The 27,913-nt window shown below is 36.1% G+C and overlaps 2 protein-coding genes across 2 annotated transcripts in view; both read left to right on the forward strand.

The window, feature by feature from the left end:
* The first annotated feature begins 6,278 nt into the window (after positions 1–6,278).
* Positions 6,279–12,898, forward strand: slc38a11 (solute carrier family 38 member 11). Its single transcript, XM_079428176.1, has 12 exons — positions 6,279–6,393; positions 6,474–6,594; positions 7,285–7,359; positions 8,045–8,179; positions 8,301–8,366; positions 8,826–8,932; positions 9,321–9,400; positions 10,350–10,420; positions 10,507–10,668; positions 10,776–10,888; positions 11,997–12,128; positions 12,218–12,898. Exons 1-12 carry the CDS (start codon positions 6,295–6,297, stop codon positions 12,506–12,508), a joined length of 1,452 nt encoding a protein of 483 aa, XP_079284302.1. The 5' UTR covers positions 6,279–6,294; the 3' UTR covers positions 12,509–12,898.
* A 1,280-nt stretch (positions 12,899–14,178) lies between these two features.
* Positions 14,179–27,913, forward strand: part of LOC306876654 (cordon-bleu protein-like 1) — a 62,532-nt gene continuing 48,797 nt past the window's right edge. The window contains exons 1-2 of the mRNA XM_079427988.1: positions 14,179–14,411; positions 16,205–16,279. Coding sequence (XP_079284114.1) covers positions 14,371–14,411; positions 16,205–16,279 — 116 coding nt within the window. The 5' untranslated portion in view covers positions 14,179–14,370. The remainder of the gene's footprint in view (positions 14,412–16,204; positions 16,280–27,913) is intronic.

Here is a 27,913-nt window from a genome sequence, read left to right on the forward strand (position 1 = left end):
ATATGCAAATTATATAACATTCATAATATAATACTATAACTACACTACAAATTTCAGTGCCAATGTGGGTGCTCAATTTACACTTTACAAGCATGTAAGCATGTATACTTTTAAAAGCATGAGAAATCAAAATGGACATTAAATTTATCAAAAGTGAAAGTAAAGATATTTTCATTGTTACAATTCTTTAATTAAAATAACTTTTTTTTTTTTTTCAGAACTTTCTATTCATTGAACCCTAACAAAATATGTATTATGGTTTCTACAAAAGCTGCACAACTGTTTTCAACGTTGATTATAATAAGAAATGTTTCTTGAGCAGCAAATCAGCATATTACAATGATTTCTAAAAGATCGTGGGACACTGAAGACTGCAGTAATGATGCTGAATAAATTCCATTTTAAAATATATTTCAAATAGAAAATAGTTCTATACATGGAACCTCTTTAACTAATGTCAACCATCCTTCTTACTTTTCAACACCTTCTCTCCAACCAATTGACTCCATTCTGGCAATGTCCTCTTCTAATCAATTCCTGAAAGATATCGTCCTCTTTAGTATTTACTCAATGAATAGCCTATTCCCTCTCAAATAAATCAAATTACAGAAATAAAATGACTAGTGTTGTCTTTCAGTCTTTTGCAGATTTAGACCATGAATTATGGCACCACAATCCTCGCCCACCGGCCTGGACAAGCGCAATGATTGACAGGCGAAGTTTCTGCCCAAAGTCGAAAGCACTAAGTTAGCTATTTCAGAGATCTATGTAAAGTTGTAGAGCTATTTTATGCGTATTATTCCATTAAAAAAAAAAAAACATAAATTCCTTGAACTGTTAGTCCACTATACAGGTACGTCTCAAAAAATGTGAATATCGTGAAAAAGGTCAATATTTTTTGTCACTCATTTCATAAAGTGAAACTCATATTATATAGATTCATTACACACAGAGTGAAATATTTCAAGCCTTTATTTCTTGAAATCGATGATTATGGCTTACAGATAATGAAAACCCAAAATTCAGTCTCAGAAAATTAGAATATTACATAAGATCAATAAAAAAAGGATATTTTAAACAGAAATGTCAGGCTTCTGAAAAGTTTGTTCATTTCTATGCACTCAATACTTGGTTGGGCCTCCTTTTGCATGAATTACTGCATCAATGCGGCGTGGCATGGAGGCAATCAGCCTGTGGCACTGCTCAGGTGTAATGGAAGCCCAGGTTGCTTTGATAGCGGCCTTCAGGTCATCTGCATTGTTGGGTCTGGTGTCTCTCATCTTCCTCTTGACAATACCCCATAGTTTCTCTATGGGGTTCAGGTCAGGCGAGTTTGCTGGCCAATCAAGCACAGTAACACCATGGTCATTGAACCAGCTTTTGGTACCTTTGGCAGTTTGGGCAGGTGCCAAGTCCTGCTGGAAAATGAAATCAGTATCCCAATAAAGCTTGTCAGCTGAAGGAAGCATGAAGTGCTCTAAAATGTCCTGGTAGATGGCTGCGTTGACTGTGGACTTCAGAAAACACAGAGGACCAACACCAGCAGATGACATGGCAGCCCAAATCATCACTGACTGTGGAAACTTCACACTGGACTTCAAGCAACATGGATTCTGTGCCTCTCCACTCTTCCTCCAGACTCTGGGACCTTGATTTCCAAATGAAATGCAAAATTTACTTTCATCTGAAAAGAGGACTTTGGACCACTGAGCAACAGTCCAGTTCTTTACTCCACAGCCCAGGTAAGATGCTTCTGACGTTGTCTCTGTTTCAGAAGTGGCTTGGTAGCCCTTTTCCTGAAGACGTCTGAGCGTGGTGACTCTTGATGCACTGACTCCAGCTTAAGTCCTCTCCTTGAGAAGCTCTCACAAGTGTTTGAATCAGATTTGCTTGACAGTATTCTCAAGCTTGTAGTCACCCCTGTTGCTTGTGCACCTTTTCCTACCCCAATTCTTCCTTTCAGTCAACTTTGCATTTAATATGCTTTGATACAGCACTCTGTAAACAGCCACACCTTTCAGTAATGACCCTCTGTGACTTACCCTCTTTGTGGAGGGCGTCAATGATTGTCTTCTGGATCATTGCCAAGTCAGCAGTCTTCTCCATTATTGTGGTTTCAAAGAACAAGAGATACCCTGAATTTATACTGTAGGGATGGTCATTAATTGAAACTCAAATGTAAATATTCTAATATTTTGAGATACTGATTTTTGACTTTCATGAGCTGTAAGCTCTAATCATCAAAATTAAAACAAAAAACTTTTGAAATGTTTTACTTTACATGTAATGAATCTAGTTTCTCTTTTTGAAATAAGTTACAAAAGAAAAATTAACTTTTTCACGATATTCTAATTTATTGAGATGTACCTGTACTATAATTTAGGCTAAGCACCCTTTCTCTCATCTGATGTAACTGGTGAAGAAAGCCTTCTGCCTGTCTGTGGAGAAATACCTGATTTAATTTATTGGCGCATTCTAGACGGTTGTGTTCAGCTGAGGTGGGCGGAACAGAAGAACATGCCTTCTTTTATTAAATCTAATCTGTATGAAGCGATTTTATGAGGCGATTTTGGTGGCTCAATGCACTCAAGTGACTTAATTTGTGATTAAATCTTTCTGAAGATTGACCATACCTTACTTTTTTCATAAATAACCACTGTTCCATCAGCTGCAGTCAAATAAAACTTAGTTCTCTATAAAACTGAATGAACTTCCTATGCTGTGGCATCATCTCGTCTACACGAATCAATTGCAGGAAAACTAACGATTCGTTCTTTTGAGTCGAATCTTTTTAATGCACTGATTCACTAAATCAATGTGAACAGTGCGTTCGCAAATCGAATTAAATCAGGTCACGAGTCAGAGCAGTTTTCGAATCAACAAATCAACAACTCATATCCAAAAACTGTTGAGTGAACTGATAGTAAAAGCTTTTTCCATTTAAAAAAAAATGCATAAGTTTGTTTACGAATGTATGACCGTTTTGTCTCATTGACTTATAAACCAATGCACTACAACAACGTTAAACAAAACATGCATGGATGTGAAATATGTAAATCAATTTCATTTTATGTAAATTAATTTAGTTTGAATTGTTTTGATACTGATACTGGAACTGGAACACAATGGAGTTACAATAAATCCCTTAAAACATTAGTATTATTAATAATAATAATTAATTCATTCATTAATGCTCTTATTTTATGATTATGCATTTATAACCAGAAATTGAGTAAATGTGCTTTTCATATGGTTTTACTGAAACTCTGATGGCGACGAGATTACGTGAGTTTTTTTTTTTTTTTGAATGAACTGTTCGAAAGAACCGACTCCTGGAAATGAATCGAACTACACACAGTTCATTGTCGAAGTCAAATTAAACGCGGTTTAGAAGTCTAATACAGAAATACAACTTCATGTGAGCTGAATGAACTATTTTTATCTCTTCGTCAACCAGGACAGTTGACATGTCTCTCAAAAATAAAAACAAGCAGAGGATGGTCGCTTGGATAAATTGTTTTCAAGATAATAGGCGTTTGAACATTGCACTAATCAAATGCATAGATGTATTATAAAATGCTCTGCGTTAAATTAAAGCACAAAACCTGTGGCGCAGTTTAGACAAGTGCTGACATTTATAAATGGATGTCGGAAAACCAAACAAATCAATCAATGTACAGATATTTAAATAACTTTTTTTATTTTGCATCTAATGCTCTTATGACAACAATAAATTACTGCATGTAATACAGAAATAGAAAAGTAAGCATATCACAGCCAACTAAAGTAAGGCTGTGTGAATCACTGTAAAAAAAAAGAGATAAAAATGCAATGAGAAAATAATCTAAAAACGAAGCCTGCTAATGACTTTTGCTACTGTATAATCACAATCAAGCTCAGATTTCATTTTAAAATCCTGGTTAAACATAACTCTTTAATGCATCACACTTATTTGCATTCAATTATAACCTGGAGCATTTTTTTTTTTTTATCGAGCATATATTTTAATAGCTTCATCAGCACTTTATGATCCACTCACCATCGTCCAGCAAATATCTGAGAATTTCTGCCAACATGAGATAAATTAATCCTCAGCGTCCAGGAGCAAAACTTGATCCAAGGTGGAGGAAAACAGACAGTGTGGGCAACTTTACCCAAGTAAGTAAACTACAATCGCAGAAGACTGTGATCAAAAAGAGCGAAGTGCATGAGATCACAGAGATGAGCGCTTCCGGTTATTCATTAGACCCAGAGCAAAATCACCAATCATACTATGCCTGAGGCTGAGCTCATGAATATTAAGTACGCCATGCCAACGTTGCTTCAGTTGGCAACGCCTTGCCTCATGAATATTAATTAAATTTGCTGACGTCGCAACATAACCGTCCAATGGAGAACGTTCGCTTATGAATGTTAAAAGCTTGACTTTCGCCATAGTAGGACTCCTAAATATTCATAAACTTAAGGGAAACTGACGCCAGAGACGGAAGATGATCACTTTGATTTAATTCCTAATAATGTTTGCCCCACCCCTTGTCTTTAAATACTCACATTTTGACAAAAACAAAATGAAAATAAAAGATAGTTTATTTTCTCTATACTGTTAGATTTTAGATGACAGTGTGTTGTTAAAAAGACAAATTCAAAGACAGTTTTGTCACTTTATCTTATGTTTTCTTTAATAGGCCTAAAACATCAGAATATCAACACGGTTACGACGATATATAAATTAAATTATATTTAATTTAACACCATTTAGTTTAATTTGTAAAAAAAAAAAATCACTTTAAATTTACCTTGCAAAATACCTTACCTTTACTTGCTACAGATATTTTAAAGTGAGTTCATAAAAACGTCATAGCATAGCAAATCATTAATTTAATCATTAATCCGCACGTTATCAGCTCAAAGCATCAGTCACGCGCTTCAGACGAAGCCCGATGGCGTCACCTAGTGCATTAAATCACTTCAGCAGTGTTTGGCTTCCCAGGTCAAAAAAAGTTCACTTCCACCTAAAGTCTATTTTTCATGCACTAATTGTGTACTTAATATACTGAAAATTATTATTTAGTACTTAAGATAAAATTGAGATCATCTAAGTATTTAAAAAAAAAAATAGTTGCCACACTTGAACCCATTTTTCATATATTTCTTTCTACAAGTGGTAACTAAATACAGAGATAATATGTTAAAAGCACATTTTAGTTCATATTCACTGTGTCCCAAAATAGCACAGTTGAGTACACTTAGATGATCTTGTCTTAAGAAGTATTAAATAATCATTTTTAGTATGTTAAGTACAAAATTACTGTGTGAAAATAGAGCATTTTAAGTGCATTATGGAAGTGCACTTTTTTCAGCTGGGTTTCATTATATACACAAATTTTACATGTAAATGACTACTAAAATAATGTCATGAGCTTTAATGACAAAATATATAATATATCAAAATAACTCAATGCACAAAACTGATCTACTGTATCTAAATTGTGCATTCTTATATGTTTTCTCACACAGGAACCCTTGGTCAAGGATCATCCAGATGTCATCAAATCGGGTGGTTGCTCAGCAGCACTCAACGATCTGCAGGACACTCAGAGTTGTCCAGTAGACACAAGCACTTTGTCTGTGTAAACTACAGCACATATGGCTGTTTGCATCCCTGTTTGTGTCTTTATAGACCTAATGTTCATCATGAACCTATCTATCTAGCTATCTATCTGTCTGTCCGTCCGTCCGTCCATCCATCCATCCATCCATCCATCCATCCATCCATCCATCCATCCATCCATCCATCCATCCATCCATCCATCCATCCATCCATCCATCCATCCATCCATCCATCCATCCATCCATCCATCCATCCATCCATCCATCCGTCCGTCCGTCCGTCCGTCTGTCTGTCTGTCTGTCTGTCTGTCTGTCTGTCTGTCTGTCTGTCTGTCTGTCTGTCTGTCTGTCTGTCTGTCTGTCTGTCTGTCTATCTATCTATCTATCTATCTATCTATCTATCTATCTATCTATCTATCTATCTATCTATCTATCCCATGTTCATTTCTTTAGTAGCATTTGAATTGAGTTCAGTTACTTTCCACTATTTCCCAATAAAGTGAGACTGTTGAGCAAATGTTCGTCCAGCAGCTATAATACGGTTTAACAGGCTTTGTGTGTCAAGCTCTTCATGTAGAAACAGCTTTTCAAACAGCCTGCAGCCGATGCTCAAACGCAGCAGTAAGGGGCGTATTTTTATTCTGTGCTGAATCAGGTGGAGCACTTTTACTGCTGCTTGAGTCCATGACATTGGTGAACATCCATCTAGTGCAGCAGGACATCTCAGAAGGGCTGTTTTTAATGGAGAACCACAGAAGAGAAAAAAGCAGCACAGTTCAACAGGTGTGTTTGCATGTTTATTGATCATTCATGAGTAATCGATATATTGAACATGCTTGTGATGTGAGTTTCTGTCTTTACAGATGGACGGTGACAGGGATTGTTTGTTGTCTTCACATACGGACATGGGGAAAAGTGGAACTAGTTCAATATCCTCAGCCTCATTTAATTTCATCAATTCCATTATAGGATCTGGAATTATAGGTAATGTTTTGTTATCAATGCTTCTAAAAAATAGTATAATTTTAAATTGCGTAAATGTATTTGTACCTGTATTTTCATTTGTGTTATTTCATTGTATATGTAGACTGTATACTTATTTATGGTATGTATGACTGTATAAAAACTCTTGGCTGCCAGTGTATATTTTTTTTATATTTTGGTTGATTGTCCTTTATTTATTTTAAATCAAACAGGATAGTTTGCAATAGTCAGTGCAATATCGGTATAGAAAATCAAATCTATTCTTCGAGTCAAAAGCATGCATGATGATGTTTGGATGCTATTATGTTCATTAGTTTCTTATTAGTCACATTTGTGCGTATTTTAGTAGGTCAGTAGATGTGAGAACTGGCTTAGATTCCACATGGTGCAGGATCATATGACTGTAGAACAGCCTCAGTCGGTTCACATGCTTCTGCTGCAGGAAAAAAAAGAAAAAAAATGTTTTTCTGGTCCTATGATATAGCTTTGGGTCCAGAAAAGGTCAGCAATAAATATTTAATGTATGCATTCTTGTCAGTAGCTATTATTTGTGGTCTATCACCTGCCTGATCAGAAAAAAATAGTTAGTCATCAGATCTTTTTCCTGTAGGGGAGACTGGGGCTAGTTGTCACACTTTTTATCTATTTCAAGTCCTCCACATCTCTGATCTCTTGGTTTCAATCATCAAGGTTTGCCGTACTCCTTGAGTCAGGCCGGCCTCCCAATGGGTCTCCTGCTGCTTATTCTGGTTGCCTTCATCACAGGTATGCACTGCAAATGTGCATGAGCCATTAACTGCATCTAGATCAAAGTAATGTGTTAGAACACTTGCATGCATGGCAAAGGAAGCCTAGAATAAAGTTTAGGCAATAATTTGTATTAAAATGAAAATGCATAGAAAAATGTAGCCTATATTCATATGGACAACTTTATGATACGTGATAGTTTTGTGGCGCTACAATAGATCTATGTCTCTTTGACAGTAAATCTCCATAATGTTTCACCATAAATATATTTTAATGCTTTCCTCTCCATGAAAAAGAAATGCTCACATATTCGGCCCAATGTTAGCATTTTTGTTTCACAGATGAAAAAAGACAGTATGGGATCTAAATTACATAACGTTGAGTAAATGATGACCAAAATGTCATTTTTGAGTGAACTACACCTTTAACATGAGTATTACTGTTGTGCTTTCTTTGTATTTTACACAATACTGTCTAAGAGCATTTTGATTTACTTTATATATATATATATATATATATATATATATATACATAACTACAACATACTATAAACACTATAAAAACATGATAACAATAAAAAACATGATTTTGGTAAAATTTTTAACTCTTCATATATATATATATATAAGTAAATAAGTAAAAAAAAAAGAAAAAAAAAGTGTATGTTTAAATGTGGAGAGATGTGTTATTTTTCTTTCGGCAGATTACTCCATCATCCTGCTGGTCAGAGGAGGGAATCTGTCTGGGACTCACAGTTATCAGTCTCTGGTTCAAAGCACATTTGGCCAGATAGGATATTTGATTGTGTCGGCTCTACAGTTTCTTTACCCGTTCATCGGTAATCACAGACATCTACTACCTGTCCTAATGACCTTTTATTGAATAAATATTGTGAGGTGAAGTGAGATTTTGAAGAATAGATCTTTTTTTTCTTTTTGCTTTTGTTGCGTCCCATATAGCAATGATCAGCTACAACATCATCACAGGTGATACGCTGACCAAAGTGTTTATGAGAATCCAAGGAGGTGAGCTGGTTATTATTATGTACTTTTAAAAGAGGTCATAGCATTCAATTTTTTTTTTTTTTGTCTAATTGAATTCTAATTCAAATGCGTATTTATAAAGTGTTTTGCACTAAAAAGTCATAATTTAGTTATGACCATTTTTTTTCTTTCTTTTTTTTTTTTTTTTGCTGCTATGCCTTTAATACTGTAAAAGCATATGAAATTGCCTTATGTTTGCCTTATGTTCTGAACACCACATAGTCATGATTAAAATGCAATTGTGGCTAATTTTATGTTAATAAATGGATTTTAGAACCATTTTTCTGTGTGTATGAAGTTTTGAGTTCCTAAAATTACAGCATGTTATCACAATAAACACATGACTTGTCCAAATTAAATGAATTCATTTTGGGTATAGATGCCATATTCTTACTTCTGATAAAAGCAGAAACCTGACATTTGTGCTCTTTGTTTTTCCAGTTGGTCCCGGAAACATTCTTACAGAGAGACATTTCGTAATAATGATGTCCACTCTTCTGTTTACACTCCCGCTGTCTCTATATAGAGATATAGCAAAGCTGGGAAAGGTTGAGTATTACCTACTTCTACCAAGCTCCAAGTTCGTTTTTTATCTTTTTCAATATAATCTTTTGTGATCTGCTGCTTTAAACAAATATTTCACCTAATAAATCTGTCATTTAGCTGTTATTTATTTACTCTCATGTCTGTTTTTTTTCTGTAGACAGATTTTTCATATAACTGTGACCTTGTCTGATTATGTTGGGCTTTTAAAATAGACGAAAAAGGATACAAAATGTTTCATAAAAATAGTGCATATGACCTGTGTGCAAGTTATTTGAAGTCAGGTCATTGTTGTTGCTATCAATCAGACAACAGGAGGTATGTAGTAGATTGTGTATAAAAGTTATTTCAACAAAGGTTTTATCATAACTCTTGTCCCTTCCTCTGTTCCAGGTCTCTTTATTGTCCATGCTTTTGACTCTTGCCATCCTCATCACAGTGGTCGTGAGAGCAGCGACACTAGGACCACAGATGTATAAAATCTCTCTCTCCGTCTGTGTGCATTCATTCACACCATCCACCATATGCTGATGTTTGCAGACCGCAGCTCAGGATAATGATTTACCCTTTAAACACTCATTTCTGAGAAATTATCTCACTGAGCTTTTTTATTTGACTTTCCATCATATTTGTGGCCTATATAACAAGGCATGTACATAGTGTCACAATGCAGTGAAACAATACACACATATTTTGTGATGTATGATGAAGCAAACCCCTAACCCTTGTGAAACCCAGATTGAATGTTTGATTTTTTCACCAAGCTGATAAAAAAGACAGGCGAAAAATAAAGAAAGAAAATCAGTACAATACAGTTTCTAGACCTAAATATACAGAGACTTGGAAATGCGGCTGTCTTGATTCTAACAACATACTAAAAGAAGGGTTTCTGTACGTCTTAAAAGCATAAAAAAAAAAATTATCTCCACAAATTAAGGCCTTAACATGTCTTAAATTAATAGTCATGGCATTAAATTTTGCATGCATTGCAAAAAACACATCTGTCAGTATTTTTATCTTGTATTCCAATTAAAATATCTAAATATCCTTAAATCAAAATACATTTACTAGAGATGCAAAAAGAAGATATTAAGTTTTTTTTATTTTTTTGATAAATTAAGTGAGTTTATACTTTGAAACAAGAACAAATATCTATTGGTGGGGTATGAAAACTTGTTTTCCCTTCATTGTATTCTCCTTAGACATTTACATTTGGAGAACATATTGAAGTACCGTGGTTCCTTTAATTAATTCTCTTAAATTGGTCTTAAAAAAATTTACCTTCATAATACTTACAGAAACCCTGTAAAAACACTCAAAACACTCTGGCAGTGGTGTTTGCATGGTCATGCACAAACATCAAAAATAGTTATTTCTAAAATGAATAACTATGCATTAATCACATTTTTATTGCACCCACAGACCTGCGTCAGATGATGCATGGGTGTTTGCACGGTGGAATGCAATTCAGGCAGTTGGCGTCATGTCTTTCGGTGAGGTATTACCTTCAGCGATTAACAACATTTTCAATTAAAGTATCTTTTTCAATTGAAACTTTGACGTGTTTGATATTTTCCAGCTTTTATCTGCCACCACAACAGCTTCATGATCTACGGGTCGCTGCAGGAGCCCACTCTGAGCAGCTGGTCTCTTGTCACTCATGTATCTGTGGGCTCAGCCGTACTGGTCAGTGCTGTCTTTGCTGCTGCAGGTTATGCCACTTTTACTGGTTATACACAAGGTAAATTACTGTAAATATCTGCACTTATTACTTTGATAAATCTGTGCCATATGGGTACAAAAGGCACTGAAACATTGCATGTTTTCCTGTTGTGTTTCTTGTCCAAGGTGATATATTCGAGAACTACTGCAGGAATGATAACTTGGCTACATTCGGTCGGTTCTGCTATGGCGTCAGTATAATCACCACCTTCCCTCTGGAGTGCTTTGTAACCCGTGAGGTAAGATAACTGAAGCTTTTATATACAGTATGTGTGATTATTCAACTAGGGGCACTTTTGACTACTTGAAATATTGAAAAATGTCCTGAAATGATCTGATCATGGCCTTTTAAGTGGATTTTCCATCATAACTAAATGCTGATCTCTACAATACTTGTTGTGATGGGAATTGCAGCAGTATTGGGGACACAGAATTTTTTTTTATTCATATATAAAAATAATATTTGTAAACTTAAACACTAAATTAATGAAATGCTTATGAGTTATTATAGTTTATTGAAACTAACTAGAATTAAAACCAATTAAAAATCTTAAAATAAAATAAATGTTAATTACAGTATGTAAACAAATGTAAACTATTTGTATTTCACCTAGTTGCTAAGGCAACATTTCTCCTTTTCATTCAGTAAAAATTAAAACCAAAATAAAAATAATTGAAACTATGTAAACATATATAAACATAAAAATATAAAAACACACAACAAAATTACTAAAACTCACCGAAATTAAAATGAACATGGAAAAATAAATAAATGTAATGTCATTAAAACCAAATTAATTGAATGCTCTTAGTTAACTGAAACTAAAACCATAATAAAAATTATACTTAAATTAAATTATTAATATTAAACATGAACTAAAATATAATAATAATTATTTAGTTTATATAATTATATAGTTCAACTTTATTTAGTAAAATAACAAACTGAAATAATTTAAATATAATTTAATTAAATAATTTGAGCTATTTGGCTTTATATATATATAAAGCCAAATTCAAAATATAAATAAAAACTGTAGTAGTATCTCAGTGATACTAAAAAATATATATATATTTTTTAAGTATTCTGGTTTTAACACTTTTTATTATTTATTAGAAAGGAAAGTTGAAAGGCATATAATATCCTTGATGCAACACATAGTCAAAGTCTGTAGACTCTTGATTTCATTTTTCAGAGTTTCCTGTATGACATTACAGTCATCCTGTCAACCGTATGCAATGTTTGAATACATTTTAAAGTCTGACATACTAAAAAGGATTGTTCTAGTATTTAATTTACTTTCTTTAAAGTTGGTTGTTTCTTGATGTTGTCTTTATTCTGTCCAGGTGATCTCCAATGTGTTTTTTAAAGGAGAGCTCAGTAACACCATGCATGTCATCATTACCGTGGTGATCATATCAGCGGCGACTGTCATATCGCTCTCTTATGACTGTCTGGGTTTTGTACTGGAACTAAATGTGAGTTGTTGATTCATCATCATCATTGAGGCAGCAGTCTGTTACATTCAGAGATGTGTGTTACTGTTGTGTTTCTGTGTCTCTCTCAGGGGGTTTTGAGCGCCATACCCCTCATGTTCATCTTCCCCGCCGCCTGTTTCCTGAAGCTCTCAGACGGCCGCTGGTATCGCGGTGAAAACCTCATCCCCAGCATCATCCTGGCGGCGGGTGTTTGTGTGATGATTATCGGTTTGATCATGATGGTGCTCTTCCCTCAGGACTGTTCACACGGAGCAGAGATGTTCTACTGCACCGTCTCCAACACCTCCGTTCCCAGCACCACTTCACCCAACAGCGGGCCGCAGTTTATTAACGCCACACCGAATGTCAGCATTTTCTGACTGACATTAACTTTGTCATTTTCACTGGAATCTTTTTCTGTGCTGTTTTCTAGTGATAAATTGTTGTATTAAAGAAATGACCTTCTAGATCTACGTTCTTGCTTTAATATACTCGCCTAACAATTTTCATTTGAAGACTGTAAATGTATAAAAGCATAAATGTATATGTCATTTGAACCCATACAGTAGCTTTATGTTAGGAACAGACCCAAATTTAAGTTATTCAAAGATAATCTTTAGCTGAACATGATGTGCAAGATTGATTTAGGCCTAAATGGCCAAGCATTATTTGGAAAAGCTGCACATCAATGAGTTATGGAGATGTTTATTGATATTAGTAACTATTAGCCTGTTTCCCATAGGTTAAGTTTTATTAAAACAATTTTTCATTGAACATTTTATCATGCCTGTATCAAAAAGCCATTTTTACTCTTGTGCCAGATTCTGAAAATCCATTATAAAAACATTCATTTTTATGTTTAAATCTATAATTTTCTAAATAACTCGCAATAACATAAAAAACTTTGCATATTTATTTATATAGGCTGCTTATTTTATTATATTATATTTTATTTTAGTATGCTTGTTTACCAAAGAAACCCTGTGAAATATGAGACATAGGCTATTTTGTGTGCCATTTTCATCTGTAATTTGGTCAAATTATGCTAAAAATGTAAAGGTATAATTGAACTTAGGCTATTTGAGATAGCCTGCATAAAACGCTCCCTAAAGAAATACTATGATACTATATAATTTAATCAAAACAACTATGTTGTTGTCATAGTTTGTAACGTTCACAAATTTCAGAAAAAGAAAAGTAAATCCTCCCATGATGCTCGTCTGTTGTTGAGTTAATTAGTCAAGTTGGCTAACCTAGTTAGTTAGTTAGTGAGTGAGTGGTGAAAACACGAGACTAGATTTATTTTTATTTTTAGATTTAACACGAGACAAACAAAATTATTTGAGATTCATAAGCAATTGAATTGAGACTTGACGTCGACCAAAAATTAGATAGCTACTTGTGAATAACACACTTATTTAGAAAGAAAACTTGTGCTTCACCAGCTAGAATAATGGTCTAAATCTGAAACAACAACACGACTGGACAAGTGCAACACACTAGGCAACTTTTTGAGAGTTAATTAGTGACAAAATTGCCCTACTCAGTCGTCAAATAGGCTATGTCTTCATCATTGTAAGTAAAATACATGTAATATTCTTCAGAAACTCTTTGTGGGACCATGCATGAAGGTGAGTAAATAATAGAAATGCTTCTTTTCCCTTCATGTACTGATCACTTCTATCACTAGATGTAGCTATTTTGCCAGTAGTGGCCCTGCACGTCAAGATAGTGAGTGAAATGTATATCTAAAATCATCTATGTACTAAAATTATCATCATTTGGCATGTCTGTCTACATTTTCCTAATGCATCCCAATCATATTTAACTGTTGCATGAATTATGCTGCGTTTGAGAAGTTTTCAATCTGGAAGAAACAGACAGAACTCTCTCGCATGGGAGAGAGTGGGATTTTAGCACATGAACTACTTTGTTGAGACTCTTCTCTCGATGTCAATTCGCATTCCACCGTCAAACCGGAGTGTGAATCCAGTGTGAGGATGGGAGGGCAGTAAATCATCGTGTCATGACTTGAAAACGCGGGGCTGCCATCGGTTGAATAGGAACAGAGGAGGCAGGACTCTGGAAAATAAGGTTGGGAGTTGCAGAATTTTAAGAGTGTAACGTTAACGGGACAGAAGTGACGCAGGGACCCATAAGCAGTGCTTTAAGTCACGAGAGGCGCTGCAAAACCTGCTGTTGTTGATGATAATGCTGTTTTGAAGTATTGCGCGCGAGACTGATGACAGCTGACAGCCGCGCGGAAGTTCAAGGGCGATCGAGGTAAGTTTGAGGCGTCATGCTCATTCAAACTATTATGACTCATTGAATCGTGTAAACGTCGCGTTTTCTTCCTAGTGGTCACCTACTGTGAAGTTTATTTGCTTGGTTTATAAAAAAATGTGTGTCACGTGAACCTGGGTCGCAAATCTTACCGGCTGGTGTTACTTGGATGATTATTCTGACATTTGTGACCCCAAAACCAGTCATAAGGGTCAGTTTTGTGAAATTGAGATTTTTACATTACCTGAAAGCTGAATAAATAAGCTTTTCATTGATGCATGGTTTGTTAGGATAGGACAGTATTTGGCTGAGATACTATTTCAAAATCTGGAGGGTGCAAAAAAAATCAAAATATTGAGAAAATCGCCTTTAAAGTTGTCCAAATGAAGTTCTTAGCAATGCATATTGCTACTAAAAAAAAGAAATTACAAAATATCTTCATGGAACATGATCTTTACTTAATATCTTAATGATTTTTGGCATAAAAGAAAAATGGATAATTTTGACCCATACAGTGTATTGTTGGCTATTGCTACAAATATACCTGTGCTACTGATGACTGCTTTTGTGGTCCAGGGTCACATTTGTCATTTTCTTTGCTGTTTTGCTGTTTATAAAAATATATGTATGTCGTATCGGGATTCGAACTTGAGTAGCCTTGAAAGCAAATCACTCCTAATTTATTAGAAACAAATGTTTTTCATGGTAGAGGTAGTTTATTATGATGAGATGAGAAAATATATAGTTTACCTCAAAAGGATTTTTATAGAGGTTCAGAAGACTCAATGAATTTGATTTCTTGACAACAATCTAAAAAGCATCGTGTGCGATCGAGTGTCATTTATATTTAAACTATGACATTTTTTTCTTCCTGAAACACAAGATGAATTGGTATGTAGAGTTGGGTTTCAAATTTGAGTTGCATTGAACACAAGTCATACTGACTAATTCATGAAAAGTCTTTTTTAAAGTCATGTCTGTCAAATAAAAGGAATAAATTTCTCAAGCTATTGTAGGGCTTCGAGTGATGATTTTGACTATTTTTGGCTATGCAAAGTTTGCATGTAATCGAGCATCATGCCTGTTTAATCTTTAAGTGTTGAATACATAGACTGTAAAAAGGTTACAAATCAAGATGTCAAAGTTGTCATTTTCTATATGAAAAATTCAGGGTGATCACTGGCTGTTAAGTTCATTTGCAAGTTTGTGCGGTTTATAAAATAAAACTGTTAAAGCGGGATTCAAACTCTGGTAATAGCATGTTTGAATGAAAACCATATCACTAGAATTAGTTAAAATAATAAAAGTCTTTTGCTGTCATTGATCATGAATTATATTTCATCTAATGCACCAGTTGAGCTAGGGCTGCATGATCCAATAATAAATAACTAAATAAAAAAAGCCTCATATTTGTCAAGTGTTGGCTGCCAGTAAAGATCCTCCCTCCATGGGAAAATACCTCTACACGCCCTACTGTAAGAGCCTAAACTGGTTTGCTGGTCTTACCTGGTTTAAGCTGGTCTCCAAGCTAGATCAGATGAAAAGTAGTCAAAACTCTTCTAAAACCAGCCCACAGACCAGCATGCCAGCTTAGACTGGTTCAAAACCAAGAAGTTTTTTCTGTTTTTTTTTTCAACAAGCCAACCATGCCTATTAATGACACTGTGGCTTGCATTATGGGAAGGGATGCACCACCTTCTGCAGAACTGACTAGTCTAGTTTAACCTCTCCATCTGTCAGCACTCCCTTAAGGCTGTGCCATGAGTCAGTAGTGTTTGCTTTCTGTCCTACAGTGCCAGGGATTTCAGAGCCGTGCAGGCCGCTGCAGGGATGGATGGTGACGCACACAGCCGACCGCCTGACCGAAGGTACATCGTAAGCACTGAAAGACCTACTCATTACCTTTTGGTTTGATCTCTGTCATTTCTGTGGTTTAGGTCATTGTTGAACTCTAAATTAAGGAAGTATTTCTCTGAAACTTCCATTTTATAACTTTTTTGCCATTTTTACAATGGTGTGCAATCAAGAGGATGGGAATAAAGAGCTGAAAGAGAGTTTGAGAGGTCGGTTACATGACTGTGTAATTTTATTATACAGATTTTTAATTTGATCAAATAGGATGGAATGCTTTGAGAGTGGCAGTTTTGTGGAAATGTATAATATGTACTGACAGATGTGCTGTTGTTTTCCCATCGAAATGAATGATGTTACTTCCTGGAGGATGATGTCATTAAGGAACTGGCTTTTGTTAGTAAAGGAATTTTGCAGAAGGCTGACAGATAGAAAGTGAGGACATGAGAAGAAATTTCCCAGTTATACAGTAGGTGTAGATATTTGAGTAAATGTAATGCGTTATGCATGTGTGTTTGCTCTTTCATATTGTGGATTATGTGGAATGAAGAGAAAAGCCAGCTAATATTTGTCATTTTTTCCTGCAAGTTTTTCCAGTTTTCTTTAACCTGCAAGCAGCTGATTGCACATTCCAGCTCTATGTGGAGAAAAATCATAGTGGAGCATAATGTGAGGTCTGGAATAAATTATTTTATATAAGGGAAAATAAATGTATGACTGTAATGCATTGGGCAGGACTAACATTTGTGTGACCTGTTACTGCAGATTGGGCTGTTTATGAGTGAAGATTTAGATGTTGTGTGTCTAAATGCGTCTCTGGTTGTGTGTTTGTTTACAAGACAGTCTGACTGTAAATAAAGTCTCTGTTGTCGTAGGCATTGCCTCGACCTTTGACATCGGTGCATTTCCTGCCTGCTGAGAAGAGCTGAGAAACGCTCTTGGACACATGTGGAGGTCATGGGAAATGAACTTTAGGGAGGGGGGGAATCTTGCAAAATTCTCCTGCTTAATTTCTTTGCTGGGGAAAGGAGGATGTAAGTTTTGTAACTTTACTGGACAAGAGTCGTCTAGCGAAGAACAGGGTCCACGGTTTTCATTTCCCTCTTAGATATGACCGGAGATTACAGAAAAATGACAGTGTGATGCGTGTTAATTTGACCTCAGAGGCAATTGTACTTATCTGGTGTAATAATCCATGGCTGTGGGGCAGGATTCAGAATCAAAAGACTAGGAAATTTAAAATATACAAACCAGATGCAGAACCTGGTCTTTGAAAACCACATGAGGCCGATTAGCCGTCTATATCGTGAGCGAGGAAATCTGGATGTTGAATCCTCAATTTCCATTAGCTTCAAATATGATCTTTATTAACACACTTTGGACTTTAAGACTTTGGAAATTTGTGCTCCATGGGTTCAGATTTAGCTAGCAGAGGATGATGTCAGTTTTCTATGAAATATGAGAGATTTTTTTTCCAGCACGTTCTCATAGTTCTCTTTTTCTGCATTATTTCTCTCTCTCTCTCTCTCTCTCTCTCTCTCACACACACACATACACACACACACACACACACACATGCTACGTCTCCCACGTTGGCTATGAGCACATCCCTGTGTTATTGTGATTTTAATTAGAGGCGAGTCTGATATTTTGAAGGTTTTTTTATGAGAGCCTTTCGAGCCTCTTGCAAACTCTGATTTTCCACCCAGAAATTTTTTATTAGTGTTGCCCATGGGCTTTACAAAGAGAAAGTTTTGTTGTGTTAAACAGCATGACTCTTAACCACACAGAAGTTGTTGTGTAATTCGGGAGCAGGATTTTGGTTTCTCTGGCATTGTGGGTCATCAGGCCATCAACCATCTTACTGCATGTCTGTGGTGCAACTCTGTAAATTTGTATCCTTTCGCCAAGTTGCACAGCTCATGTTTGGTTTGGTTATTTGGTCCATACACAAGTTTGGTTTCACCCTTGCCCTGCAGGTCTCTTTGTTTTATTTGGGTCTATACTTATACTTATTATTATATTACTTATATTTGGGTCTATACTTACTTTATTTGGGGCAGTCGTGGCCTAATGGATTTGGTGGAGTTGGACGTGTAACCCGAAGGTCGTGGGTTCGAGTCTCAGGTCCGGCAGGGATTGTAGGTGGGGGAGTGAATAACCAACACTCTCTCCGCCCTCAATACCACGACTGAGGTGAGACCCTTGAGCAAGGCACCGAACCCCCAACTGCTCCCTGGGCGCCGCAGCAATGGCTGCCCACTGCTCCGGGTGTATGTTCACTACTGTGTGTACACTTGGATGGGTTAAATGCAGAGCACAAATTCCGAGTATGGGTCACCATACTTGGCCACACACACACACACTTCCATTTCCATTTCCTATACAGTAGGTCTGGGAAAAAATATGGATTTTTCAGTTAAAAATCCCTCAATTGAAAGATAAAACCATAAAACGCAACCATTGTAGTCTGATTCTCAAACACTGAATCAGTGTGAAACTGATCTAGTCTTTTAACTTGAAACCTGGCATTGCGCACTGAATATTGTTGTTTCTATGACAAATTGCTTGTGATTTTCCTAGTTTTGGATAAAAACATCTTAAAAAAAAAAGACTAGCAATGTGCGCTAGTAAAGTAAATAGTCAATTTTGATTTAATGCAGACTTTAAGGACGTGAATCCTCTGATTATTACAAACAAAGAGTAAGTGATGTAAACAAGATTAATTGTGCTGTTGACTGATTCATTGATTATAGCGGAATTAGAGATCGAGATAAACTGAAATGAGTGACAGCTTTTTAAGAAAGCACACTTTGCGCGCTTTCTTTGCTGTATATAGCCTATTCTCCATTCAGAATTTGAATAAAAGTTTAGTTTTTCATGCTGCTAAGAGGACCAATGTGGCTTACTTGCAACAAACTTCCGGAAGTGACATCCGCATATTCTCTCGAAATCGCAATGACATTGTAATAATCATAACTATGGACTGGACAAAATATGATATGTCAGAATAGATGTGCATGAAGGCAAGCACCCTCACTAATTTCAGAATCATAGTGACTTAATTTTGGAACAGAGCATCCTTCCGGAGCTCTACGGTGGGACTCGAGATCGGTCTGTAGGGCAGTTGTCTTTCCTAACTACCGTCCTTCCTTCCTTCTTTCTTTCTTTCTTTCTTTCTTTCTTTCTTTCTTTCTTTCTGTACATATATATATATATATATATATATATATATATATGTATGTATGTGTATAAATGGGTCGCTACCAATGCAAATGTTGCACTCTCACCTCCATGCAACAATCAGTTTTGCAGATTTCCCCATAAGACAGTGCAGAATATGTGAGCCTGCTAATAACGTATAGTAACTGCAGAAGTGCACACATCTAATGGGGAGTTCATATTCTGGAAGATCAGAATGGTAAAAGAAGAGACTGACAAATGAGGGGAATTTAAGCTTGATCTCTGCAAATATGAAAGCAAGATGTGGAACTTCGCAGGTGTTGGCAGGACTCTTGTACGCTGCTGCAGTTTGGCTTCTTTCACTCTTGACATCTGTTCTTGGAATTCCGAGTTGTAAGGATGGCTACGGCGATGTGAATAACTGTCGGAATGTTTACTCGCTTATGATGTCATCTTGTGTGATCTTTGGTCATTTCCAAATGATCAACACACACTTCTGCCTCAGTGCAGCAAGGACCAGGCCTTGACAACAAAGTGTCACCTCAGGGATGGGGAATGGAAGCACTTAAGAGTTTTTGCAGATGATTCCATACTTTCTCACACTCTATCGTTCTCTCTTCCTCGCATACTAGCACATACACACAGAGTCTGCTTGCACAGCTGTTCTATCCAATCCAGTGTTGAAAGCTACAGTATAAGACGTTATGATGTTGGCTTGACACAGACCTTCTGGAAACCACCCAGAACACTCTACAAACCAACTAGACACCTTAGATACCATCAGAACAATAGAAAATAAATGTCTCTCAGGTGACGCTTTCTCACCAAGGCCTGGCTTATCTTAACAAGCCAGAACACCCTAGCAACTACCAGTGATGATGGGTAGTAACTGATTACATGTAATTTGGATTATGTAAGCCGATTCCAAAAAATTAAGTACTTGTAGTTAGATCAAGTGTTTTCTCAACATTTCAACCTAGCATTTACTACCGGTTAACACATACATTTTTATTTGAATTATCACTGAATGACATTTTAAGGTAATAGCTCTAATTTAACACATTTCCATTTTCATGGTTCTCTGATGTTGGTTAATGGTCACATGACCTGCGGATAAACAAATAAAATATATGAAATAAAATAAGTGTTTTACTTTATTTTAAAAATGGTTTATTTTGATTTACATTTTTTATGATTTAGCTAATTATTAGGTTTCATTAAACCCAGGAACCCCCTGCAGTTCCTACATGAACACCAGTTTGGGAAACCATAAAAGGATAGGTCACCCAAAAATGAAAATTATTGCATTTAATTACTCACTTTGCAGGTCATGTCGCCTCAAACCCATAAGACCTTCGTTCATCTTCAGAACACAAATTATTTTATTTTTGATGAATTCCTAGAGCCTTATGACCCTCCATAGACAGCAACGCAACTGACATATTCAAGGCCCAGAAACGTAGTAAGGACATCGTTAAAATAGTCCATGTGACATCATTTACTCATTTAGCTGACATTTACTCATTTAGCTGACGCTTTTATCCAAAGCGACTTACAATTGCTATATATGTCAGAGGTCGCACGCCTCTGGAGCAACTAGGGGTTAAGTGTCTTGCTCAGGGACACATTGGTGTCTCACAGTGGATTCGAACCCGGGTCTCTCACACCAAAGGCATGTGCCTTATCCACTGCGCCATCACCACCACATCAGTGATTCAACCTTAATTTTATGAAGCTACGAGAATACTTTTTGTGCAAAGAAACAACTTTATTCAACAATTTTTTTCAGTCTTTGACTCGCGCCCACAAGGCTGGGCAAAATTTTAAGTCGTCCTCTTTGTCAAAATCTTCAGACATGTTTATGAAGACCGTTTTATGTATAGCGTGCGTCTTCCTCTGCTTTTAAACAAGGAGCAGCGTATTCGGGTTCAAAGTCAGAACACCAACTCCTGCGTCACTGGCACCACACGCATTCATCGTAGTACTCCCGTGAACGCGCGTCTTTATGCACCAAAGTGTTCTCGTAGCTTCATAAAATTACGGTTGAACTACTGATATCACATGGACTATTTTAACAATGTCCTCCTTACTACGTTTCTGGGCCTTGAAAGTGTCAGTTGCGTTGCTGTCTATGCAAGGTTAGAAAGCTCTCGGATTTAATCAAGTAAAAAAAGTAAAGTCGTGACGTATTGTCAAGTATGGTGACCCATACTCGAAATTGGTGCTCTGCGTTTAACCCATCCAAGTGCACACACACAGCAGTGAGTAGTGAACAAATCCACACACACACACACACACACACACACACCGTGAACACACACCCGGAGCAGTGGGCAGCCATGCTGCAGCGCCCGGGGAGCAATTGGGGGTTCGGTGCCTTGCTCAAGGGCACCTCAGGCGCTGGACATTCACTCCCCCCACCTACAATTCCTGCCGGCCGGGGGCTCGAACTCGCAACCTTTCGATTACGAGTCCGACTCTCTAACCATTAGGCCACGACTTCCCCCAAAATATCTTAATTCGTGTTCCAAAGATGAACAAAAGGTCTCACTGGTTTAGGAATAACATGAAGGTGAGTAATTAATGAGAGAATTATTTTTTTTTTTGGGGGGTGAATTAACTTTTTAGCATAATGTAATGTTTGCTTTATGTTGTTAATAACAGCAAATGGAATATATTTTCTTTCTCTTTGTATTTTTATATCAATATGGTACAAGATGATCCTATAAAAATCAATGTGTAATCTAAAAAAGTATTCTGATTATATTACCTAAAATGTGAAATTTGGAATCAGTGACGGATTACAATTAGTAAGCAATCTACCCAACTACTCAGAACATCATAACTCTCTACAAACCACCGAGTGCTTGCTAAGTCCTGGCAAAACCCATGTAAGGCTGTCTCTAGTGAGTGTTGGACATTTGTCTTGAATTGTGTTTTCTTTTCTTGTTGCCTTGATTAATGCAGGAGATCATTTAACTTTTGAAGTTGTTCCTGTCTAGTGAATGCTTTGCAGGTAATGAAGGGTGTCAGGAAGGGTGTTTTCTCAATAGAATCAACAGAATGATTAATAACTCTGCCTTTAAAATTTACAGTGTACCGTGTAAGGTTTAGGGTGGTTTTAAGAGACAACTCCCAACTAAGGTGCTTATAGAACAATGGTTAGTCTGGAAAATGTAGACCTCAACAGCCTGAAGCAATCTGAAGCTAATAATGGCTCTTTACGTTTCAAATCGCACTAGATCGCACGACTGTTCTCATTGTGATTTTATAAATCTGATAATGAGAGTTTGGTTATCACTTACTCCTCTTCATTTTGCTCATGTAAGACATATTGCATTGTGCTTTAATATTTGAAGCATGCATTTTAGAATGGAGAGATAAAATGCTATTTTTATTTTGATCGTGATGTTGATGTTAACTCTTAGATGCTAACTCATTTAAATTCTTGAGCAAGCTATCTATTTAAGGACAGTATACGTGACTTGTAGCATAGCATGCCTGATAATGGCCAGACTGTGGCGTCATTCAATTCTTGCTTTATTTGCTCACTTGAGTAATAGGGCATCCTTTCAATGAGATGCTCTTGTGGTGACAAGCCCAGCAGAGTGAACACAATGGCTCTGTTCTAAAACCTAGTGAGCTGCACTGTATAGGCAGCCTAAATGTGTTGCACAGAAATATAGTACTATCCAAAATTTTGGGGTCAGTAAGATATATATATTTTTTTTGGAAAGGAAATTTTTATTCAGCAAGGATGCATTAAACTGATCAAACGTGACAGCAAATACATTTATAACATTACAAAAGATTTCTATTTCAGATCAATTGTTCTTTTGAACTTTCTATTCATCAAAGATTCCACAAAAACAATTATCACTATTTCCACACAAAAAAAAAAAATTATGCAGCACAACTGTTAATAATATTTGTAACAAATATGTTACAAATACATTGATAATAAAAATAATAAAAATGATTCTTGAGCAGCAAATCAGCATATTAGAATGATTTCTGAAGGATCATGTGACACTGAAGACTGGAGTAATGATGCTGAAAAATCAGCTTTGCATCACAGGAAAAAATTGCATTTTAAAATATATTCAAATAGAAAACAATTAATTTATATTGTAATATTATTTCACAAATATTACTGTTTTTACAGCATTTTTTTTATCAAACAAATGCAGCCTTGGTGACTTTCAAAAACTGACCCTGAACTTTTGAACAGTGTTATATATTTTACATGCAAATATTGGAAATTAAAATAGTCAAGCTTCAGTTTAATGTTTTTTTTTTTTCAATTGCTATATTTTTTAAGTTAAATGATATTGTCATTGTGTATTCTAGCCTTTTGAGAAGGGTACATGCAGTGCTGCTGAATTTGGCTCAAATGAGCATGTTGGGTGCATGATGTCTTAAAATGCTGCCTGCGTAGATAGCTCACTATGATTTGGAACAGAGCCATTGCCTGTAGATGCCATAGATCTTCTATACATACCATACTGTATGTCTTGACTCCTCCAAATTCCACACATACACACGCGGTCTCTCTCTCAACAGCTGTATTTAACACGCCGGTCTCCTCAACACTTCCACCCAGACTCAATGCAGCTCTGTGGAACATGAGAACTCCTGATTTTGCACTGCCTTTCCTTTCTGCGGAGTACAAGGGCTTTATTTCTCCATGTTGTGTTTCTCAGAGCACTGAAAGAGCATGTGGCAGCACTCCAGAGAACACAGGAGAATGGAGGCTCTTTGTTTTGCTGTCAGGCCTGCAGGCAGTGACCGTAAACTGCTTTGAATGCAGCAAAAAGGAATATGCTCCAAATTGATTAGTTTGGTGCGTGTCGTGTGTTAAAACGGGGTTGGCGTGTTTTGTTAAACTACCTTCTTCAGATATGCTGCTGTCCTGTTGAACGTTGCATTCCAGAAGATGATGCACATCGAGTTCCTCAAGTGCGACGCATTTGTTGGCGCAACTGTAAGCTGCCGGTGTTGCCTGTTTGAGTTTGCGAGTATGCACACGTGCTTGCTTGCATTTACAAAGGCAGCTCTGGACACTTGAGGACAGACATTGGCATGAAGTAGAAACTGGACACTTGGGATTTGCATGATATTTGGTGGTATTAAAAGTTCTTGAATGTCTGCATTCTCTGACAATGTTTGCTGCGCTCATTTTTTAGCTGAATCATTGTGTTGTTTTAGCCGGTGTAGTCCGATTCATAAACACATTAGTCTTATGAACCGACTCTTTTTAATGACCTGGCCAAAAAACATAGAACAGAACTCTGTCTAGGCTTTTGAGATTGTGTCCTCACATCATAAAAACACGCTGAACCTGCTGTGGGAACTGAAAGAGCTCACAGTTTTCTTGAAGAAATGCTCCATTGCAGAATTTCCCACTCTAAAGTTGTTTTCTTTACTCGGAGCGTGAATCTAACTGCATCAGTCAGAGATTATAAATGTTTTTCAGCAATATGGTTATGCTAATTGTGTATTATTATTTAGGGGTGTCCCCAAATAAGGATTTTCATAGTCCAATCGGAATTTTTTAATCATGCCGATAGTCGACTGATAGACGAATCAAATGTTTGGGCGCGGGGCAAAATACATTACCAAGAGTCAAGTCAGACATTCAGCAGTCATAATAATAACGTTAACACACATGTAAAGTGTGTAACGGATGCCTCGCAACATTTTTTACACCAGTTGTCTCATCAAATATTTATTTAAAGCTTCTTTCTTTTACAGATTATTATTTACAGCATTATTTTAATAGGCTGTATATTAACTTATTGGGAGAAAAACATTTGTTCTATGCGAAAAAATCAGACATTTGAGCACCCCCATATAGCCAAAATGACATGATCATAACACCCTGCAAATATTTGACTGTGAGATTGGGAGTCGAATCAGGCTCCTCTTATCGAAGCATTTTATCGTCGACTATTCGGGGTCACCCCTAATATTATTCTTGTATTATTTATTAATATTTTTATCATTACTATTAGAAATTATTTAAATTAATTGAATAAATTAATTAGCAGTTAATATAAATTAAATTATTTTAATTGAATAATTATTAGCAATTATATAATATTGATATTGATATTAATAATAATAATAATAATATATAAGCAATTCAAGTTTTATCTTCTGGATGATACAACCCATAGCAACCCCTTGGCAACTGCATTGTATCATGGCGGTGAGTTTTGCATGGACCAACAGCACTTGCGTAGTCTTCAGAAAATGAATAATCTAGTTTAAACCTGCTCCCACATTACACATTATTTTCTGTTTAATATGATAAGACGTATTGTTTTTCAGCACATAAAATATGAAAAAGTGGACATTTCCTCTCATAGTAATTTTTCAATGTAACATGAGAGGTATAAATGTCCATCTGCCACATTACTTTGAGATCAGAGTCTTTGAGAGACTGGATTTCAGGCCACGGAGCTCGCCAGCTCGTAATGGCTTCTATCAAGTGTGTCCATCTTGTTTTAAAAATCTTGGAGTTTTATTCTCAGTGTCAGGTACTCGTATCAGATTTCATTAGATGATTGCTTTCTACACATGGATTTATATTTTTTTGGAATATCTTCCTTCTAGTTTCATTCTGATGAAGACGTCCAGCAACTATCCAATGAAATGTATAAGGCATTTTAGACACTTGCCATAAGGCATAGTTTCCATGCAGCTTTATAATGCAGTAGAGAGCTCATTAAATCAAAACTTTGGCTTTTAATCCTTGTCTTTTAGTTTTGAGGTTTTTATTTATTTATTTTTTTACTTGCATGCTATTCATGATTAGAGTATTTGAGTATTTTTTTTTTTAGAGTATTTTTACTTTATTTTTTAATATTTTATGTATTTTATATTGGTTTCTGTTTTATTTTTATTTTTTATTTATTTTTATATCATTCCATTAATGTACTGAATTTTATACTGACCTATCCCAGACATTGTTCCGTAATTTATGTAATGCTGCATAATACAAATTTACTGTTAGTTGCATTATTATTGGGCTGATGATGATGATGATGATTTATTTTTCTAAATATTTTTACTTAATTTTTACTTTTACTTTTTGTTATTTTTATCTTTATTTAATGTTAGTTTATAAATGTACTGGGGTGCCTCAGGGCTCAGTACTTACACCACTTCTCTTCTCTGTCTACATGGCATCACTAGGTTCTGTCATTCAGAAACATGGCTTTTCATATCACTGCTATGCTGATGACTCTCAACTCTACCTCTCATTCCATCCTGATGATCCGACGACAGCTGCTCGCATCTCAGCTTGTCTAACAGACATTTCTTGCTGGATGAAGGACCATCACCTTCAACTCAAACTTGCCAAGACAGAACTGCTTGTGGTTCCATCAAACCCATCGTTTCATCACAATATCACCATTCAGTTAGGCGCATCAACCATAACTCCTTCAAAAACAGCCAGAAACCTTGGAGTTATAATTGTTGATCAGCTGACTTTCTCAGACCACATTGCAAAAACTGCCCGGTCCTGCAGATTTGCTTTATTCAACATCAAGAAGATCAGACCCTTTCTTTCGGAACATGCTTCACAACTTCTTGTTCAAGCTCTTGTTCTGTCCAGGCTGGACTATTGCAATGCTCTCTTGGCTGCAGTTATAATGGTGGAAGTGATATTAATAAAATAAGGAAAGCCTCCATAGCGTAACGTGAGGTATACAGCAAAGATAACTTTTCAAAACAAAAAGAAATGTAAAACTAAACTGGCTGTCGCTGACAGGACTTGCATGCTTTTTTCTACAAGAATACCAACATGTTCACCTTCTCTGGTTTAAAAAGTGATCTTTTACTTTAGTTTGAAAACCAAATCCTCCGTTGCGCTCAGTCCGCTGCGCGAACCTTCGCGCTCGTGCTGTTGCGGCGAGTATAAAACAGGCTCTACCCACGAAGCGCTCGCACTGAAAGCGCCTCTCTTCACTTGATCAGTGAAATCTGACTCCTGCTACAATGTGCCGCGGCTCTGCAGCGCGCGCTGTATGAAGCAGACTCTTTGGAGCAGCTTAGACCATGCACTCGCACAAGTGCGACCACGTCAAATTTTTTACTCGCACATTCTCAAAAAATGGTCGCAATCTAGAACCCTGTTATTTGTATTATGATTATTTTAAAGATTTTTTACTTTAAAGTATAGATGTTACTTTCATATTTTTATTTTTGTTTTATTTTAATTTTTTATTAATATACTGTATTTTATATGTACCTATGCCAAATATTGTTCCATAATTTGTGTAATATATGAATACAAATTTACATACTGTTAATGATTATTTGCTTAGTTGCATTATTATTTGCATTTATTATTTACTTTAATATTATACAGTTTGACTTATGTTTTTGTTATTTTTAATATTTAGCATTTTTATTTTTTTTGTACCATATTTGATATACTACTTATGCCAAATATTGTT

The sequence above is a fragment of the Barbus barbus genome, assembly GCF_936440315.1.
Source record: "Barbus barbus genome assembly, chromosome: 11".
Lineage (NCBI taxonomy): Eukaryota > Metazoa > Chordata > Actinopteri > Cypriniformes > Cyprinidae > Barbus > Barbus barbus.